Source organism: Heliangelus exortis, chromosome Z (assembly GCF_036169615.1).
Source record: "Heliangelus exortis chromosome Z, bHelExo1.hap1, whole genome shotgun sequence".
Classification (NCBI taxonomy): Eukaryota; Metazoa; Chordata; class Aves; order Apodiformes; family Trochilidae; genus Heliangelus; species Heliangelus exortis.
In genome coordinates this window covers 23,222,066-23,242,926 of record NC_092454.1, presented here as the reverse complement: position 1 = coordinate 23,242,926, position 20,861 = coordinate 23,222,066, and the positions used below count along the sequence as shown (strand labels likewise).

General features: G+C 36.1%; 1 protein-coding gene across 1 annotated transcript in view; it reads left to right on the top strand.

The window, feature by feature from the left end:
• FBN2 (fibrillin 2) overlaps positions 1-20,861 on the top strand; it is a 144,385-nt gene that overhangs the window by 6,539 nt on the left and 116,985 nt on the right. The window contains exon 5 of the mRNA XM_071731664.1: positions 537-632. Within this exon, the coding sequence (XP_071587765.1) occupies positions 537-632 (96 nt within the window). The remainder of the gene's footprint in view (positions 1-536; positions 633-20,861) is intronic.

Sequence of the window (20,861 nt, the reverse complement as noted above, 5' to 3'; positions counted from 1 at the left end):
TTTGAAGGTAGGTAAAGATGAGTTAAACTGGTAATTCTTTTCCCTTTCTCTAAATGTCATTTCTGTGAGCAGTATCAGTTTGGAGAGCTGAACTGTTGGTCTCTCAGACTCCCTAAGCCTCATTTCTTGAAAGGCTTGTTACTCTTGGGACTGAGCAGTGCAAGTTTATGTGCTAAGAGCCCCTTAAAATTGTGGAGTTCTTATCTGCTATATTTGGTGATGGATGTAAATTCTTATGATTACTGACTTGAACTGCACAACTGTTTAAAAATATACTTAAACATCTGCTAAGAATCTGTGAATATGATTAATTAAGTAGCTGCTTGCAATTAGCGTGAAACAGGTCCTAACGGAATTTGGATTGACGGAATTCGACTTGAGAAATCATTTTTCTTGATAATGATGGGTAGAAAGGAGATAAGCTTCATCTTCACACCCAGAAAGAGTAGTTGAGAGGGAAAAAATTATTTCTTAATACTGCATATGGCAATAATAAATTTAATAAAATTTAATTTTGTTGTTGTTGTTAATTAAAGCTGTCTGTGAAAATGGCTGCCAGAATGGAGGACGATGTATTGGACCTAACCGCTGTGCATGTGTCTACGGATTTACTGGCCCACAGTGTGAAAGAGGTAAAGGAAATAAATAAGAAAGGAAATTATGCATGGTTGTATGCAACAATACAATACATACATACTTTATTCTATGTATCTTCTGGCTGAGCCAATAAGCTTCCAGGAAACAATTCATTATTTGTAAGTTATTTTTATCTTGGTAGCCATGTTTCAGATTGGCAATTATGAAGTTGCCACAGTTGGTAGGAATTTGAGCCAATTTAGGTTGCTTATTTTGTTTGTGTAATAGTTAAAATATGAATAGCTTTGTTCTCAGCTATGTTAAATGACATAGCAGCAAAATTGCTTATGGTGTTAGAGCTGTGTACGCATGTTGTGTATGGAAGGATTGTTTTTCTATATAACACCTTTTTAATACAAAAAACTTCTGGAAGTTATTTGCTCTAGTTAGTTCTATCCTGTAGAGGAATATCAGAGATGGAGCAAAAAAATGAAGCATTACGGTAGTATTGAGTTCCTAAAACCATTCTTACTCAAAGAAACATCTTAAACATGGCTTAAATTACAGTTCTTTCATGAATTGGGGCCTAAACTGGAATTTCATTTTAAAATTTGGTAGAGAAAAACTCAGCCTTCTGGCATGTGCTAAGAGATACTGAAAAAGTGAGTTTTTAATGATGCCGAACAAAACCTTGTTAGTGTTACACTGTATAATTTATACACAAGTAATTAAGGCACTAAGTCCATGTATAGTGATGTAGAATAAACCTTCCACTCCTTGCTTTTTAATAAATTAGAGCTATGTTTGTATTTTGAAACCAAAGCTGTGGAAATGCAGTAATGTAGAACTGCTCAATATTAGCCATAACTGTAGAACATATTCTGTGTGCCTCAAACTGACAAGCATAACCCAAATTAGCCCGTTTGAATGGATTTTTAGCTTAAGTCTTCCCTCTTCAAGTTTTAAACAATTGCCCCTTGTGCTTTTGCTACACATCTGTGCAAAAAAGCCCTACCCAAGCTTTCTTCTCTTCTTCAGCCTGAACAACCCCAACTTCCTCAGCCTGTCTTCATAGGCCGAGCTTCATAGCTTAAGGAGTTCCATGTCCTTCTTATACTGGGTACTCCAGAACTGGACACAGTACTCCAGGTGGGGTCTCACAAGAGCAGAGTTAGGGCGGAGAATCACCTCACTCATCCATCTGTCTCTCCTTCTTTTGATGCAGCCCAGGACATGGTTGGCTTTCTGGGCTGCCAGGGCGTATTGACAACTCGTGTTGAGCTTCTGGTCCATCACCACTCCCAAGTCCTTCTCCTCAGGGCTGACCTCAATCCTTTCTCCTCCCAGCCTGTAATCATGCATGGGACCTTGACCCAGGTGCAGAACCTTGCAGTTGGCCTTGTAGAACTTCATGAAGTTTGCACAAGCTCAGTTCTTGAGCACACCAAGGTCCTTCTGGATGGAATTCCTTCCCTCCAGCATGGTGACACAGCTTGGTGTTGTCAGCAGACTTGCTGAGGGTGCTTTTAATTCCACTATCCATGTTGCTGAAAAAGATGTTAAATAGCAGTGGTCTGAGTACCAATACTTGAGAAACCGCATTGGTCACATGTATTCACTTGGACACCAAGCCATATTGCTTTGCATACGCTGCACTACCTGAAAAAAACTGTGAGAGTTACCTAAAATGTCTCTTATATTCAATAGCAATTTTTAACTTATGCATTAAACCTAGTGAGAAGTTTATACTTTCCAACAAAGTGCAAAAGGTAATGATTTTTCATCTATTGGTTGCACCAGCTGTCTTTAATACTTTACACTGATAAATGCCTCTGTACATAAAAATTAAAGTTTACAAACAATTCATAACTCTTTGACTAAAATTATATAGCTTAAGGTTATGTGAACTTTCTTTGCAAGTCATATCACTGTTATAAGAGATTTTTTTATTTTATATATTATCTTATTATTTTCTTTACATTGCTGTGTTTTAAATGCATTCTTTTACGTTCTTTTAAATTAAGGATTTTCTTCCTAATATAGAACATATGTAGCTTTCCTTCAGATTGGCCTCCCAGCCTCAGTTATATGATAAAACGTGACTGCTTGTTCAGCTATCTGGGCTCTGAGCAGAGTAATTTCCGGGCTGGAGACATGAGGCTGAGCAGTAACTAATGACTGTCATGATTACAATATTTAACTTGAGATTTGCTGCTGGGCTAACAAGAAAGCAGAACCTGTTCGGGAGCTCATGCTTTACTCTTTCTGATATATAGTATAGCCTTTTATATTTCCTATCAGAGTGTGTTGTTTTTGTCAGCTTCTTGGTTTTGGTTTGTAAACACAAAAGTCAAGCATTTTGTCTGCTTTGTTGTGGTTTTGTGGTTGTTTTTTTTAAAGAACAAAAAAAACTTACTGGGATTTTACTGTTGAATTTTTCTCTGTTAAGGTATGAAGCTGTGAAAAACAGAGATATTTTCTTTCTTTATCATGGGCTAAAGGGAGGAAGAAGTAGTGGGAAAGGAGAATCTGTCACAGATCTAAGTTTGCTTTCATGACACACAGAAGGAGAAAGAACAGTTCTTGCTTGCTCTGTAAATATATGGCTTATTATTGGAAGCAAAAGGGTTTGGGCTGAGTAGAATTGTGTAGCATGGGAAGGATAACCTTTTGAAGAAGGGATGTGATTTCAACAGTGCTATCAAGCTTGGGCAGGTGAGAAAAAAAGAGAAAAATAGTAGTTTATTTTAGCATGAGGACATATGAAAGGAGGGAGCCTTTGGATTGTTCTCAGGAAAAACACTGCTAATGCATCTTACCCCACTGTGTTTGCTGCACCTTGTATTCCCAGTACAAGTGTATGTCAGGGGAGCTGAGAGCCTGTATCTCATGACAGATGCAGTAAATCAGTGAGTGTGGCAGCTGCCTCCCTACAGATTCTTACTGGATTAACATGGAAGAGTCTTCCTAGATGCAGCCAGTTCAGCTAATAGAAACCCTCTTCTGCTCAAGGCAGCAATTGTAATGCCAGATCTGCAATGTCTACAAGAACTCAGCCGATGCAATTGAAGAGTCCTAGGACTTTTGTTTGTTTGAGACCAGAGGTGTAATCAGATTTTTCAATCAATTAAGCACAGTCCCTGTTAGGGAAATCCTTTTGATTCTGCATGTTCAGACCTGTAGATGTGTACATTCATCAGCCTTTGATGGATTATAGTAGTTCTGAAGGGCAAATTTGGCAAGCTCCTTTCATGCTTCTAGATATCAATAGCTACTAGGATTACAGGACACTGTACCACATTACCTCGTTTTGCATCCATCATTCTGCCCAATAATAAAGTTTTCCCATGCCAGGGACCAAAGTGCCATTGTAGGAATCAGCTGAACAAAGGCAATCTCTGGCCTTGAGAGTTCCTGTGGCATGTTATTGCAAAGGGGAAGAGGAGGAGATGCTTAAACTAAACATGGGCCTTTACAAGAAGCCCACAGAAGTGTGGAACCGTCCCTTTTAAAAGGATTTGGTGTGACAGGATATCTGGTTCCTTCCTTTCCTTTTGTGGGGAAGTCAAAACCTTGCAAGAAGCAGATAAGTAGTGGGCCTCTTTAGTTGTGACAGACTTCTAAACAGCACACGTTATAGGAGGAGTACCGCCCACCTCCCAGTTCCAAAAGCTGTGAGACACTTTCTTGAGGAGCACAGAGCTGTTACCAGTTCCTTCAGAGCTGAAATTGGGTGAAAAAAAACCCACAAAAAACTAATTAAACAAAATTTGAGTGATGGTATGTTTCTGTCCGCAAGCAGTAAGCACCAGCAAGAGAAAGAGCTAAAAATCATCCAGGGTAGCAGCCATGTTACTTTTTACTGTAGCTGGTTTTGAAACACTTGAAACCTTTAATAGCTTGTAGTTAGCTCAAGCATATGAGAGGTAGTATTGAGGTGTTGTGGGATTATTATACTTTCTGTTAGAAATTTTATGCCTTAAAACTACATCTACAAAAGGAAGATAGAAATAAAGATTTGAATAATGTCTTTCAAGGAGCTGACAATTTTCACCAGAGTACAATGGAGCTCTCCTGCAAAGCAGACACAGGGAAAGCTTCTCCACTTGAAGTTTAGAAGGGAAGCACGGTACCTGCAATGCTGACAGGTGAGCTCCCAGCCAGCTGCTTGCTCACTCCCCCACTCTGGGATGGGGAAGAGAAGCTGAAAGCTTTTGAGTCCCAGTAAAGAGAGTTGAAGCACAGCAGTGCATGCAAACAAACCAAAATAAGGAATTTACCAACTACTTCCGACTGACAGGCATTTGCTAAGCCATATTTGAGAAAGCAAGGTCTTGGCACGCATATCAGTTGCTTGGGAAGACAAATGCCATTACCACAAACTTCTTCCTTTCCTTCTCCTTTCCTTTTGACCAACATCAGGCTCCCCACTGGGGAGAATGAAGTGGGGAAAGGACAAAGAAAACCTCGGCAATATGTGAGCACTGCTTGGCTGTGGCCAAAATATTGATGTGTTCCAGTGCTGTTTCAGTCACATATCCAGCACATAGTACTTCTACCAGCTACGTGAAGAAAATTAGTTTCATCCCAACCAGACCCAGTACACCTCCCAAAAAGCTTTTCAGACAATAAGGGACTTATTATTTAAGAAAATAAGGGCTGTCAAAAAGGAATGTATAGGAATTTTCCAGAATTCAATTCTAATTAAAATTCACATTAATTTTTGAAATTAAATCAAATAAAAAATTTAATTATTCATTCATCAAATTGAAAGTAAACCACTCTAGAACTAATCTCACTGAAGTTCTCTAAGAGGGTTTTGTTTGATTCTACCGTGATAAGTGGTAGTGTTCTGGACCATTTGTATTCACAGTTTTGGCTTGTGTCATAACTACAAATCCAGTAGTACTGGGGGCATGATTTGTCATACATTAATATGCATAATGAATCATGTGAATGCAAAATGAAGATGTGTATGTAAGCGTTGTTACTCCAGTTGTTACCGCATGGTAATTTGCTAGAGTGCTTTTATAAAAATAGTTTTGAAAGCACTGAAAAAAGCTGATGTTCTAACAACAGTGAAATAATGGTGTTTTACTAATTTTTACAAATTCTCAAGGTTATGTGGAGCAATGTGGAGCCTCATCTCTTTCCTCTAACTTCCAGCAGGGTTAGGACAACTGTCCGCCACAACCAACACTCTGCCAGAGACTTGTACAACTCCAGCGCTGGATTGGCACAATTGTACATTGATTAGCAGATAGTGGTTGTTCAGCACTATGAATGCAACCTCATGGAGTAGACAGCTTGGCTCACAGGTCTCTGATTTTGTCAAGGAAACTGTATCTATAAGAGACTTCAAGTGTATGAGTGTCAGAATCTGTAACATGAAATGTTAACAATAAATAAAGGCAATTCAGTCAAACATTTTACAAACAACCCGTTTCAGGCTGCAGTCCTGAGTCACTTCTAAAAACTGGGTTTTGATGGGGTTTAATTGCATTTTTTAAATGTTAATTTTAGAAAATATTTCACATTTGTTTGAGTTACCTTTATGTCATGGTTAATTTTTCATGTTACAAGTTGTGTGACTCATACACTCCCCTACATATACAGTTTCCCTGCCAAAATCAGAACACTGGGAGCAGGGTTGTCTGCTCTCCAAGGTTCTGTCTGTGGTGATGAATGAGTGACATCTGCCAGTTGGCTCACAGTCATTCTGATGGAGAGTTGGTGGGGTACAACTGGCAGCATTCAATCATCCTTTTCTACTTCCAGACCTCCCAGAACCCTTTCTGGGTTTTCCTATAGCCAGGATGTTTTTCTAGTATGTCTTAATGATCTGGTGAACATTTATTATAGATGGCCTAACATATAATTAAGTAATTGACTCTTCTATGAGCTGTCTGGTGGTGTCAACACCTTTTATCTGTGGTTTTAGATAATGATTAATATCTGCCCTGAAGCATCATGAACTTTCTTGTTCTTTTGGCATACCAGAAAGGTGTGGTGGTTCTTGGCCTGAGTGAATGTTTATCCCTATTTTTATGTGTGGCCATAGTGTCAATGTGACCTTACATCAGTATAGACAATGTATAATTAATTCAATACAGTTGTTTCAATACAAACAAATGTATGCTTTATGTAGAGGAAAACCAGATTCTGATTCATGTTATACACTCAGTGTAGCTGTAGTGATATGGTTTGTGTGTGTTTGAAAATGAATACTTCCACCTAGAGGAAACTTGCAATTCCACTTTCTTCTTTTTTCCTGTTCAAAAATGTTTCAGTCATTTTACCTGCGTTACAGGAATAATGAAATCTAACCAATCATGTAGCATAACAAGAATAAATCAGTGTACATATCTATACTAACATTCTTTGAAAGGATTTTGTTAATAATTCATATAGAAGTAAAAATCATCATCATAATTTGAAAAACAGTAGTAAGAAAATTTAACTGCATTATGCGTTTTTTTTGAGAAAAATCAAGAACACGTTCAAAACAAAAAAATGTTCCAGAAAACGTGTAACTGACAAATGTTCCGTGAAAATTCTGAAAAATTATCAAAATTATTGCTGTGAGTCATTTGGGTAGGTACTATTTTATCCTCCTTTAGAACTTCCATGCTTGGGTAGTTTGCTCTGTAATGCCTTAAAAAATGCAAATGAAGGTTCCAGTGATCTGGATTTTCTGGGTGTTCTAAACTCAAAGAAGAGAGTTTAGACTTGCTCTTATTTCTTAGTTAAGGACTTGAAATATTGCAAATGGCAGATGGACATAGATGACAGATATCCAACTTTCCATACAATGGAAAGCAAAAATAAAAAATATCTTCATCTATTAGTATTAAGTAAGTTGACAACAATAAAATGTTATTTAATCATAATTGATTTTTAGATTAAGTGTTATTGTATCAATATTATATGTTTCTGCTATAGTTATGATGTTTTGTGGTCTAGGAAAGGTAGAAGAAAATTATAACTTTTTCAGACAAGTATCTCTTTAGAAACATTGGTTTGTCAAAGCCTTTTGCTGACCTATTTTTAGATCACTCTTTATAGAGAAGACCTTTTGTTATTTGATTGCTGTCTGAAATCAGCCAACCAGTAGCCTGTGATACAAAAAGGGTTCAAAGCATGAAAAGCCAAAAAAACAGTAAAGGAAAAGTCAATGGATATAACAAATAAAGCAAGAGTGGAAATGTTCCTTTATGAAACAATGAGCTGTTGAGAACAGTGGAAGGAAAACAGTCAGGAGTGAAACTATAAAATAAAAGCAGCATGGGTAAATGGTAAAATCTGTGCCAGGCAGAGATTGAGAAAAACACATTTTGATGAGTGCGCCCCATGGAAAATGAAGACATTAGTTCTTAAGGTCAGTTCATAGCCAAGTTTCAACATGCAGTTGGTTCACAGCAGTAGAGCTGTACACAGTGTGATATTTATCAGCACATTTGAAAAGGCTGCAGTAGGGTATTGCCTGGAATCTTGAGTATGCTATACTTGCTGAGATGTTAGAGCTGTGCAGCAAAGATTTTGGGTAAGTTTCAGGAAAAGCATGAGGAATATCACTAAGATCAGTTCTCACTGATCTCAATATGAAGTGAAAAAAAAGAAGAGTTAATAATAATAATCATCATCATCATTATAAAGGAAATATTACTAGAAGAGTAGTGGCACAAGTGTGCCTACTCTTCTCTGTGTTGCCATCTGCTCTATGTGCCCCTTTAGGGACACTCACCTGAGTATGTGGCTTTGTGGTACTGTGCGAGTCTTGCTATTTATTTTACTATCTTCGTATGTTTTTCTACTGTGGCATGAAATTTACTTTCCAAAGAAGAATATGTGGACTACTTACGTGCCAGGTTATTGGTCAAATCACTATGTGTATCACCATTCTTTGTCATCTTCAGATTTAAGAAAACATTTCCTGAGCATCGTATTTTGCCCATGCAGCTTAACACTCAGTACAAACTTTTCCCATATGTCTACAGCTCTGTATTTCATTTGAGTTTTGAACTGATTTTCATGTGGGGTATGACATACATTATGTTTCCTAAACAAATGCATGATAATAAAAGATTTCCTCATTCCAGTCAGTGGCTCAATAAACATGGTCATATATTCTTTATAGATAATCTGTTCTTTATAGATTTATTCTTCAGGGGTGAGAAGAGACAAAAGATTTTGCAGTCTGATGACCATGTTTGGTCTCTGAGGATTTTTTTCCTCTTGGGAAGCAGGTGTATAATAGCATTTTTACATGAGTACATGATTACAGTAGGTAATCATGTGTCTACCAATAATAGTGTCTACCAAGAAAAACTGTTTCCCCTCTGTCTCGTATTATACCGATTTTTAGCCTGCAAGAATACAAAAGGGTAATTGTCATTATTTTTCAAAGGTGACAACATTTCACTTGCTGACTTTATGAGGAGCTCCAGGAGCTTCTTGGAAATCAAGCACTAATACAGCTAACAGGCTTGCCTAGTACCCCCAATTCACTTTGCTTTCAGTAAGTGCAATTCATTAAGGAAAAACCTGTTTATAGCTGATGTCCACACCTTCTTTACTTACCTTAAAATTGTCAGATTAAACTTTTTCTCATGCAGGAATCTATGAATCTCTGGCTTTAGAGAAACAATTCTCTGCCATGCCTAAAAAGATGGACCTCACCACTGCTATGATACCCAGCCCTGCAGTCTGATTTTCCTTTCTGCTCTGCTTTTCCTCCCTAATTATCCTTTCATGTAGAGGTGCTGTTTCTGTTATCCTCCCTATACTTTCAGGGAAGGTGTGTTTTTTCAGAGTGGGTGTATCATTCCTCAAAACCAGACTCTATGACTGTGAATCTGCAGTTTCTTTTGTTAGGACCTACAGTAGGTGGGCTTTGTGTGTGAGCTAAAATGTTATTCTTCAAGACACTGATCTGTGTCTCCTCTTCATACCCAAAACTTAAAACCTGTTTTCTATGCTAGATATAGAGAGAATATTTTCACATCTTTTTAGGCTTTGGGCCTTGTAGAATAAATGACAGGAAAAATACAGTTCTTGTTAATTTTTCTCTTGTTTCAACTCTCTTTACTGATGGATCACTCTACTTTTGAACATTGTACTACCAGAAGCAACATCACCTACCTCACACTTAGCAGCCTGATGCTTAGAAACTTTCATTGCTTCTGGATATTTGCATGCTTAATCCACAGTATCTGCAATTAATGGAAAGTTTAAGCAAGACCTGCCAGCTAAACTAAAAGAATCTGAAAGCAGTAAAATGTAACAATGGAAGAGGCATTTTGAGTATAGTAATTATATAGTTTGAAACTGTGAGATGTGTTCTGTCTTGAGAAACAAATATTTGTTTGGAAACTCTGTCTGACTGAAAGTTGAACATCAGGGTCACAAAATTAAGATTTGGGTGGTACAATTGGGAATCTAATCTTGCATTCATTAGGTAAAGCATTCCTTTTGTTATTTGGCTGTTGAATGCAATGGTAGAATTTATGGATGTTTGTGAAAGGATACTCCTCCATGTTAGAGTTAAGCTGTATCATGCGAAGTTCCTTACTGATAAAAATGTTGTATCAGCATAATTACATAAACTTTTACTGTTTTTGTGATATGGTAGAACTGAAATTAGTATTTTAAATGCAGAGTGAGCTGTGCCACTTTGTGCCACTGCAGAGCTCTTGGGTTCCCCAAGGCCAGTTTTCATGGCAAGCTGCCATTACTGTTTTTTTACTGTAAAGTGACTGATGTTGCTCTCGTAAAACCCTACATGTTTCTCACAGAAAGGTAATTTTGATTGATAAGAAGGGGCTTTACTGAGTAATGCCTGTGGTTTCTGACAGTTGCTGGAGCAGTTCATTCTCACTCATAAAACAGTACAGTGAGTATGATTAATGATGTTTAAATGAGCCAGTGTCATGAACTGGGTAAAGCTATCTTTTTATGTCCTTTTGACCAGGTTATCCAAAACACAGTTTGAATTTGGCATTAGTAATAACTGAAATTATTTTCTGCATAGAGAATCATTTAGCTTCATTTCTGATAGCATATCTTAGATGATAAAAACTTTTAAAATTAGATTATCATGCAATATAAAACAATATAAAAATTATTTAAGCTACAGATCTTCACGTTAGCTAAGCAAAACCTTTGAAACCACAGACCTTTCTTTTATTTAATTTTCTGAGACCATAGTTTTTAAAGAAGTAGTTTTCTTCTGGTGTAATTGTATTTCAGTGTTATTTCTTCCTTATTAATGCCATTACACTTCAAAGGTATAATTGAATTGCTTCATAGTGTTTTTACTCTTCCCTCCTTTCTCTGTTGCCAGCCCGCTGCTTGAAGTGACTCTGCTTGCTGTCTAAATCAAACATATAAGGTTAAATATACAACCAAAGCATTTTTATTTGTAATGCATACCTATTTCTAAAATATTACACCATAACAAGGGATTTTTTTTTAGTTTATTCACGCTCTGTTAGGATTTTGTGGGTACTTTAAAAATAGAGCTGTGTGATATTTTTCTCCCTTCTCACACTTCAGACTTTAAGAATTAAAAAACAAACATAGGAAAATTCATAAAGTGGATTAGGAGAGGAAGGGGTGAAGACTTCCTGACACAGAAACTTGTAAAAATCGAGCTTTGTGGAAATCTGTTGGAAATATTTCTTTTCCTTCAGTTGGTTCAACTAAGGCCTCCAAAGGTGGAAGGGAAAAGCCCTTGAATGCATGGGTTATGCTTTAGCTTCTGCACTGGTTTCTAGTGACCTCTGAAAATGCAGTGACATACAGATGGTGATTAAACATGCTTAGGAAATATTTTCTGAAGGAAAGGTAGGAGGGAAAGATACCTCTAAGTAGACTGATATACATAATTAAACAAACCTGACAAACCCTGAGTCTTTTCAGATGTTTTAAGCAAACACAGATCCCAATTACTTCTCTGTTTTTCTTCAACTGTTTCAGCTTTATTTGATAAAAAGAGATTACCTATCTGTGTTCATTTTAGGTAAAACTATGTATCTACGGTAGTAAAAATTCTTACAAGATATTTTTCTGATAAAAACAATCAAGATGCCAACCCCTACTTGTCAGCAGTGCTAGTTCACTTTTGAAAGATGGAAACAAGAAGAGATAGACATCTTGTTCTAATTGGTGTTAAGGATTGTTGTTTTTCCCTTTGATGTTTTTAGCTCTAAGTAAAGATTTAATTGATACATTGTAGCCATAGCTGTTTATAATATCTTAAATAATAGCAGGAAATTTCGAACCATGCTACATTAATGAATTGTTAAACTGAAATTGCTTCATAGCAGAAGAGGTCATAGACAAAAGTAATTGAAAGAAGTTACTTTATACCTTGAGTAGGATTTGGAGGTTCATCTGTCTCCCTCTTTTCTCTGTCACCTGGTATTGGTATCAAGTTTTCCAGTAATCTGCCTTGGTTATTGTTAGTCTAGTATTTAAAAAGTCATTCTATGAAAGAGAAATAGGAAACTTGAATTAAAAAACATTTTTACACATTGTCAGTAGTCTCAAAGAGATTTCTATTGTTAGACTGTTCAACTTGGTATATATCGGTATTTTTAGTTATGTCACTGATCTGACTGAAATTGCAACTTTGATAGGTATATAGTTATTTCCATATTTAATATGTAGTTATATATTATTATTCCTAAATTCTTACACCAGAGTGCAAGCAAGCATAGTAAAGGTATGTTGACCTGCTATACTATTGACAGGGTCATGTGTGTAAATGTTATGTTTATACACATACATATAGGAGGGTATTTTTAATATTTTTAATATAAGTAATATAAATCTATATTTATATTCTAATATTGGTGCCTAATTTAAAATAAACAATTAATATAGTTTAGGTCCCTGGTGTCTCACATAATGATCTTAGTCCTGTAAAGCCCATGGAGAAGGTTGTCATACAAGATAACTGAACTGTTGTTTTACATCAGGTATGTGTGTTTACTCTACACAGGTACAAAATTGCAGCAGAGAGAGAATGAAAAGAAGGCTTTGAATCTTTCTTTAAGGCATATTTTGTAATATTGTACTGGCTCAATGTTTGACTAAGTAAAAGAGAAAAAATATGTGTATATTGTTCTGTAACACCTGAAAAGTTCTCATGGAAATATAAGCGTTAAAAATAAATGCGAAGATTGTGGTTTTGTTTTGTTTCCTTTAAAGGGCATAGCCATTCACTGTAAACCTTATATTTGTTTTGATTAATAAAAAAGGAGTTTAATAGATCCGTCTAAATGCTGAGACAGGAAGGTGAATGTGGAGGACACAAAACTGTGTGGATCTCTGGTGGGGTTTAGACAAATGCCAGATATTTGGACCTTATTTTTCTGTTTTTGCTTCTTGCCTTTTTTGCATGCCCATGTATCTTTCATTAGTCCATTCTGCTACCAGCTACTTGGTAAATTTTATGTTTGAGATCAGATTTTACAGAATTCAGGGGCTCATAGCAGCTGGCAGATCTAGTCTTTGGCAGCACTGACTTTAGAGTACCTTTCCTACTAATTTCTGGTGAGGGTGAAATGTGTAGTGTGTGTGTCCTTCCTTCTTTGTCATGACTTCATTTTCTTGCCCTGTGTACATCCTTCTCCCTCACAGAGTGCCTCTCACCAGGCTGATAGCGTGCTGCAGTCATCACTTTTCTGCTGACTGATGAGTCTTCTGTCTCTGCAGATTCCCAGAGAGCAGCTGAAGCCAATGAAAACGGATTTTTGGGTTCAGTCCTGCACTATTAAGTCTGGCAGAAATCCCAAAGAAGCTACAGTGCAGTCGTTTTGATTAAGAACAGAATTCAGGATTAGGGCCACTGTTTGCATTTAAATATAGATCTTATGGTTTTGCTGCCTAAGAGCTTCAGCATTGACCCTGTCTATAAGAACTAAAATGGGAAACGGAAGGATAGAGGCTCTATGTTTCTGTTACTAAGCTTGGAACAGTCAAAAAGTAAGCTTCAGGTAGCTGGTGAAAAGCATTTTGGACTTTAAAGTTTTAATTATCCTAACAGTGACTTATGGCACAGCAATTATGCATCAAAGAAAAACTCTCATTTTTAAACTTTTGTTTCATGTCAAATGAATTAAATATGTTCTTAAGTTTTAAAACGATTTAAGTTTTCAAATCCATGTCTTTATAAGAATTAATTATGCAGTGTCTTAAAAGCTACAGTTACTCTAGTGAAATTATATGGAGAAGAGTAATTGAGGTATTAGCGTCAATAGTTTGCTGAAGCCAATCAAGAACACATTGCATCCAGGCTTGCAAAAGGCTGGAGTGCCACAAGTAAGCCATGTTTCTCCACCTCAAGAGTAATAGCCTGTTATATGAGAAACACCACTAAGTTGTCTATTTATTGAGAGAAGAGATGAATCCTCTGAATTAACTTCCGTCTCGTTGTCATTGATAAAATTTACTCAGCTTTATAGTGCCCCACTGAAAATATTGTGTAAGCCAAAGAGGTAAATCTCTAAAGATCTTTTGTTTTGCTGAACAAAACCAGATCTGAAGAAAACTATGGTTCTTCCTCTTTACAGAGAGAGGGCTAATAAATAGGAACAAAGTATCGAGATAATCTGTCCAGTCATCTAGTAAAATATTTCTTGCAAAGTATATGCAATTGGTTTTTTGATGAAGAGCGGTCTGAAACAGTCATACATTAAGAATTAACAGCATTGCATTCAGCTGTTTGCCTGTGGTTTTAATAGGGTTTCTGATCTGCTGAGGCTTTTTGCATGTTTTTCTGAAATTATGCAGGAATTCTTTCAGAAATGTTTTCTCTCTTCTTTTTCTTCCTAAGCTGTGTGTCTATTCTGCAGGCCTTCCTGAAATGGCTAGGAAATGGCTAGTAAATGGCTAGAGTTCAGCCAATGAGAGAAACTCATGCTCATTCATCGTTTACCTAACTGCAGCAGAGGCTCCATCCTGCCTTACAGCAGGACCTGTTCTGACTCTGGGCTGTTACACTATTCTTTAGCACTCTAAAGTTCATCAGTCACATCTGCAGTCCTGAAGCTTGAAATTTCTTCTTTGCTCACAAGGGATGCTGTCCAGAAAAGTAGCATATTTTCTTTGCAGGCATATAACAGGACATTTACATCCTAATGGCTGGGATACTAAGAATTAAAGCAGATAATATACATTTGCCCAGCTTCCCAGAGTCCGAATTTCAATTAGTAATATCTTTTTCTTTTCATCACATAAGCAAACCTTGTCTTGCCAATGAAATCCGAATGCAAGATTTTGTGCAGCATATGAAGTTTGAACAGAGGTAAGGAGAACAATTTCAAATCAAATCAAATCAAACATCCAGCTGTCAGGCTGTAACAGAAGATCTTTTATTCCTCTGTTCTACCTACAAAGCTTTGTTGGTAATAGAGTGTGCTCTCCCAGTGTGAATTTAAAATAGCCTTGGCTTTGCTCTGGTGATTTGCTATTTAGAGGGTGTTGGTTTTACCTTTGACTGTTAGGTAAAGGGAAAATCTCTGGCTTAGTTTCCACTGAAGTTTTGAGGTTTGGGCCTTTGTGTATGGGTACTATTTGTCATGCTGTAGTTCTGAAGGAGTCTAGTTGTGAATCAGGATGCCATAATCTGGGGAGTCCTTTGAGTCAAAGGGGAAACATAAGAGAAGAAAGTAGGAGGCAGCATGATGCACAGAGTTGCTTCTCTGCTTTGAATATTATAGACATGGCAGCAAAGATGTTAAGAAGTTAATAATAGGATAATTCTATTATCCTATGAACTACAGAATCTCGCAGGAAATTATTCTTGTGATTTCTTCCATGTACACTTTGCACAGGAGAACTTCAGCCCATAACTTCTTATAGAAATGGATTATTAGTATTTGTTGTGTGTTAAGGATTTTCTCATAGAGGCATTTCGTTGGAGTCCAACATCTAAACTCGGATACAAAATTTTTATAGTAGCAGGGCTTGTGCAAGTATAAGGAAATATGCATCTATAAAGGCTCTAAACAAAGCAATATTCGAGACATTGCTAGAACCAAGATGAAAGTATATTTATTTCCCAGCTTTTGTTCTGCACTCAAAATTTTGTACAAGTCAGTGTATGGTGTTGCAGATGGATGAGATTTTCTTCCAAAAGGTTTGCAAGTATGTAGAAATACTTTGATTCTGAAAGCAACTGAATTCCATAAAAGACAAAAGCAAAGTATTTCCATGTTTCTATCTTTCTCTGCTTTTCATGTGTGTCTTAAATATTGGAAGAATTTTCTTCTATGGTCAGAGTGATTGCAGAAAATTGCATCGTACTTCAGAAATATTGTTGACTATTTGGTACTTTGCCATCCTTTCCCATGTGCTTAGGTGTGTAAGAATGAATTATTTTTAATTAAAAAGAAAGAATTTTAAGATCTGCAGATAATACTATACTAATATTTTATCTGCTTAAAACTGACATGGTATAAATAATATTACAGTTGATGTCCAAATCTTGGAATGATGTTTTTGGAAAGGAGCTGCTTTTGCTGTTGCAGCAAGAGGAAAATAAGAATGTGCTTAGAATGTACATGACAGCAGTACTGGTGGAAATTGGAATTTTGCTAAAAGCTACAAGGCCTGTATAGACTGTTGCATTAAAAATGCTTTTTTCTTCTTTTTCATTTAGAACTGTCCTCCACTCCCTTTTTAATTTCCAGGTGTATATTAACTTGCCTAATCAATCGTAGTACTTTGTGTGATGGAAAGTATTATATCACAGGAGCTGGGCAGAAATGGTCATGTGGGACCAGTAGAACAATAGTAAAAATTAAACCTGAAAATAAAAGCTGACAGGTGTGTAAAAATATTAGAGCTTTAATGATAAATTTAAAATAAATCTTCAAATGATTCTTCAACTAGATTGTTTGTATTTTCCATATCAAAATAAATTTTTTGAAAGCATTGTGAACTTCAGATAGTGTCTTAAAAACCTCCTGGGGATGTATCTAAGCTTTGAGTTGTTTACCATTTAAAATGTTTTAAACATGTCACTGTCCATTGTTTTTTTTACTCATAATATTAGTTGTATTAAGTAATTAAGGACTTGACAGTAAAGTTTTCTTTAGAAAAAAAGTCAGGGAACAGAGGCTTAGGCTTTACTATTCTGGCTTTGGTTTACATGAACTTCTTAGTCTAAAAAATCTGTACTGCCCATAAAGTAATTTTTCCAAGAGAAATTAGTAGCTTAGCCAAGTCTCTTGTTTTCCAAGAGGCCAGCTCTCATTTTCAGCCAACAATCTTTTTTCCATAAATTATTGGATGTCGCCTTTGAAAAAAATGCTTTTTATTTATATCAAACCTGAATTAGTACAATTCATCGAGCTTCTTGTTACCTTTGAAACTTCCCTTATGGTGAACCCTCAGGGTTGGCAGCTGCACATTAGTGCAAAAACTAAAGCTAATCTTTAATTAAACAAACATATGTACCTTTGTAATGTTTACATATCTTTTTGCATACTGTGACTTACAATGTGCAGATGTTGGAATTGAACAAGAAGAATAATATTTGCATATGCATACATTTCAGATTTGTGGTCTGAACTCAAGTACAGGTCTATGTATCACCAGCCCTTTCATGCTCAAATGAAAAGTTAATCAAGGAAAGCCCTGATATCCCATGTTTTGGAAACACAAGGTCTGTCTGGGCAATGCTGTCATTTATGCAAAATGAGCAGGAGAATGGGGTATGCCTTCCTCTTCCTATTCTGCTGATACTTTGGTAGGACTCACATGTAGGATTTCCCACTGAAGGAAGATGGAGCTCAATTATTGTTTTAAGTATCAAAACATTTAGATTTCACATTGCAAAGGGGAAAATTCATATACAGTTTCTTTGAGAAAGCTCATCAGTAATCAAGGAACAGGTACTGCAGAAAGCACCGCAAACAAGTTTTGGTTTTCTGGAGTCCTCTGAATGTCCACGGAAATTATGAGGAAATGTGTCACAGTATCCTATCAAAGGTGTCATAAAGACAGTTACTTCTCCAGCATGTTTCCTGTTGGGCATCTTCTTGCAAGGTGAATTTAACTTGAAATTTTTGGCAATGTAGATTTAACCTCTTCAATCTAAAGTTTCTCTAACACCAAGTCTAGTCTCCTGTACTTTCCCCAGCTCTGATATTGTTTCTTTTGGAAAGGGGTCACCCTAACAGCAGGTACTACTTTTCAGCATTCATGTCCTATGTATTAGGTTGTGTAGCTATTAATGCTGATGTATGAAATTGATTTTTGAAATATCATTAATACTGGTTAGCTTTTTTATTAAACTTGGGCCTTCAGGTAATGTGGTAGAAGTTTAGATTATTTATTTTCTCTTCCCTTCATTAACATTTGCTAAATCATGGTTATGGGAGAGTGGTTCTGTAAAAGAAGTCCTTAGGAAAGTAAAATCTTCTTTATAAGGAAGTGAAACAGATTTATGAAGTGTTTTGTTCTTTAATTGGCAGGAGTGGGAGGGCATATCCTAGACCTTTACTCACTCCTCATGTGATTCATACTGGTCAACATGCTTAATGTTTTTAGTATTTTATTCTTTGTAATGTAAGTATCAATAATCAAAATAGCTTAGAGTTAAAAAGTTTTACTTCCAGACACATTGCTTCCATATCTTGCTATGGTTCTGTGGAGTTTTGTTTAAATAAAAATGATGGAAGTTATTTCATATGTTCTTTCCTGCTAGTCTTTCTAGCACTCACAAACACGTAATACAGGATAAGCTGCATAGATACAGTACTGGTTGTGTCCTTTTGCACTTCCAGCTTTATGCAGGTGCAGGAGACTGCCACTGCACCACTGCTGGCTTTACACAGTTTACACAGAAACCGTATTTTTGTATTGGGAATCTTCAGTTAAAATTTCAATCTATGCTTTTCCATGAAAAGACACATCCAGTTTTTCATATTCTTGAAGATAACTTGCAATGGACATTCAAACATGTCTAGTTGCCTTTGTACTTTTCTTTTTCTTTGTCTGACTTTTTCTCTTTTTGGTTACCTGAGAAGTAATATTTTCATCGGCAGGAATAATTCACTAACAGAGTAGAAAACTGTGGAGGCTAAAGCTGTGACAAAATTCAGATACAAATTGTATCCTTATATGTGTACTAAAATATTATAATGTTTTGGTCTGAATGACAAGACAACAAATGGTGGCTGGGGTGCTGAGCATTGTGCTTCAGGTTTTGAGACAGTGAGTGTTAGTCACTAGGAGGAAAGTTAATGTGTCAGACAGATTATTTCATGTTTTCTTAGAGCACCTTTCTTTTTACACCTTCATTTGAATCATCTGGTTTTGGCCACAGGTACAGGAAGAAAAAATAAGTGGATATTGGACTATACCCATCACTGGAATTGTTAATGTTTCTAATTCTTGTGGCAGGCTCCCTGCCAAGTAGCCTTTTATAAATTACAGGTAAATTAGAATAGACTTACAATTTTTTAGAAAGAAACTAGTCAAAAAGGTCTCAAAGGACCATGCTAGCTGGATAGTCCCATTTGTGAATACCAAAGACACACTTATATGAAAAATAGAAATGCTGTAGTATAGTTAAATTTAGAAGTTGAGGATGCTACTCCCAGAGCTATTTTTTAAATGTTCATGCCAATAAAAAATTACTTCTTACAAAATTTAATTATAATGACAATTTGAATTGTTGACAAGGATGTAATTCTTCAAGTCATGGTGCATATTGAATATAATTTTCTGTAGTTAAAAAAAAATTGTAACACGCATGTGCTGGAAACTGCTTTCTTTCTCCAAAGCAGTTAGCTTTTCCAGGGAACAAATTATTCTTATTTTAACGTATGTTCTAACATATGTTCTTTCTGGCAAAATTATTCTGGCAGCAATACTGGAAAAGGAAGAAACACCTAACAATAAGACAAGAGAACCAGCATGGAAAAGATGACTGATTCATAAACCCAGGTTTTTTAAGGTCACATGAATTGTTATACAGCTAGACTATATTATTATAAAATAGACCATAGAATCCCACATGGTAATTTCTGAATCAAATCCACAGCTTCATTTGAAACTAAAAAGTACCTTCAGAATGGTTTCTAGTTTTAGTGTGTTTGGTTCCCATAAGTAAAAATGTGCTATGTTATGAGAGACCTTTATATAAACAGCTCTACTTTACTATTAGCCCAGATGTTTCTGTCTTCACACTGTAAAATGTTACATTTTCCTCTTAGGGTAGGAGACCAGACACTCTACATTTTTTACTTCCTTGTGGATAAACTGAGTGGATAAATATTTTTTAAATGGATACATTTTAATTGCAATATTATTTTAAAATATTAATATTTGCCAAAATCTGAAATTGTCCTTTTGATCTACGTAGTTTATCCAATTTTCCTGCATCCTATTTGAAATGCAGTTGCTGTAGCAGTGGAAATAACCATCCTTGCTGGTTATAGCATTCTTGCTGGTGCAGATAGCAGGTTACTTCCCTGTTTTTTGTGGAAGTGGTTGCTGCTGTGTTTCTGCTTCTGTAGCCCACAATTATATAAAGCACAAATTCTCTTAGGAGCTCAGGATCTCTATTTATGTGTCATTGTTCTGAAGTATCATTCAGGATCTCAGCCATGTGGGTTGGATTTATTTTTATTTGTAAAACTACATGAAAGTTTAATAGTAGCTTTATGTACTCTTGTACTGTTGAAGCTGCAGTAGTAAGGTTTTCAGATTCTCTCCTACAGACTTACACTGATGGAAATTGCTTTGTTATAGAACCTGAACATTGGGATTTATTAATTCTTTGTTTATTCAGGCATGAGTAGGCACTTACTCACTATAGGTTTCAATAGTGTGTGTTTCTTACTTAATAGGATATATTAAACAATGAGTGCATCGGTAGCACTCATTCTTGTATCCAACTAATTCATATTCTCTTGCATAAACACTTTGTAGTCTGTGTATGTTCTTTAGTCCTTCTTTCAAACATAACCCCATTATGAACATTCTGAACTGAACTTTGCATTGCTAGGGTTGACATACTATAAATATAATAACCTTCAGAAGGTAGCCCGATTTAGATAAAATTCACAACTCAAGTTTAAGTTCCAAGTTTAATCTTGACAGGTTGAATTCCAGACTTCTTAATATGGAAGATCTTTGATTTATTCCTTAGAGTATTCCGAATCAGCAGTCATTAAACAGAAAATTACATAATTTATATTTCTACTCCTACTGTAATTGCTTCATGTTATCCAAGGACTGGTTTTATAAAAAAGAGTACCTAGGAG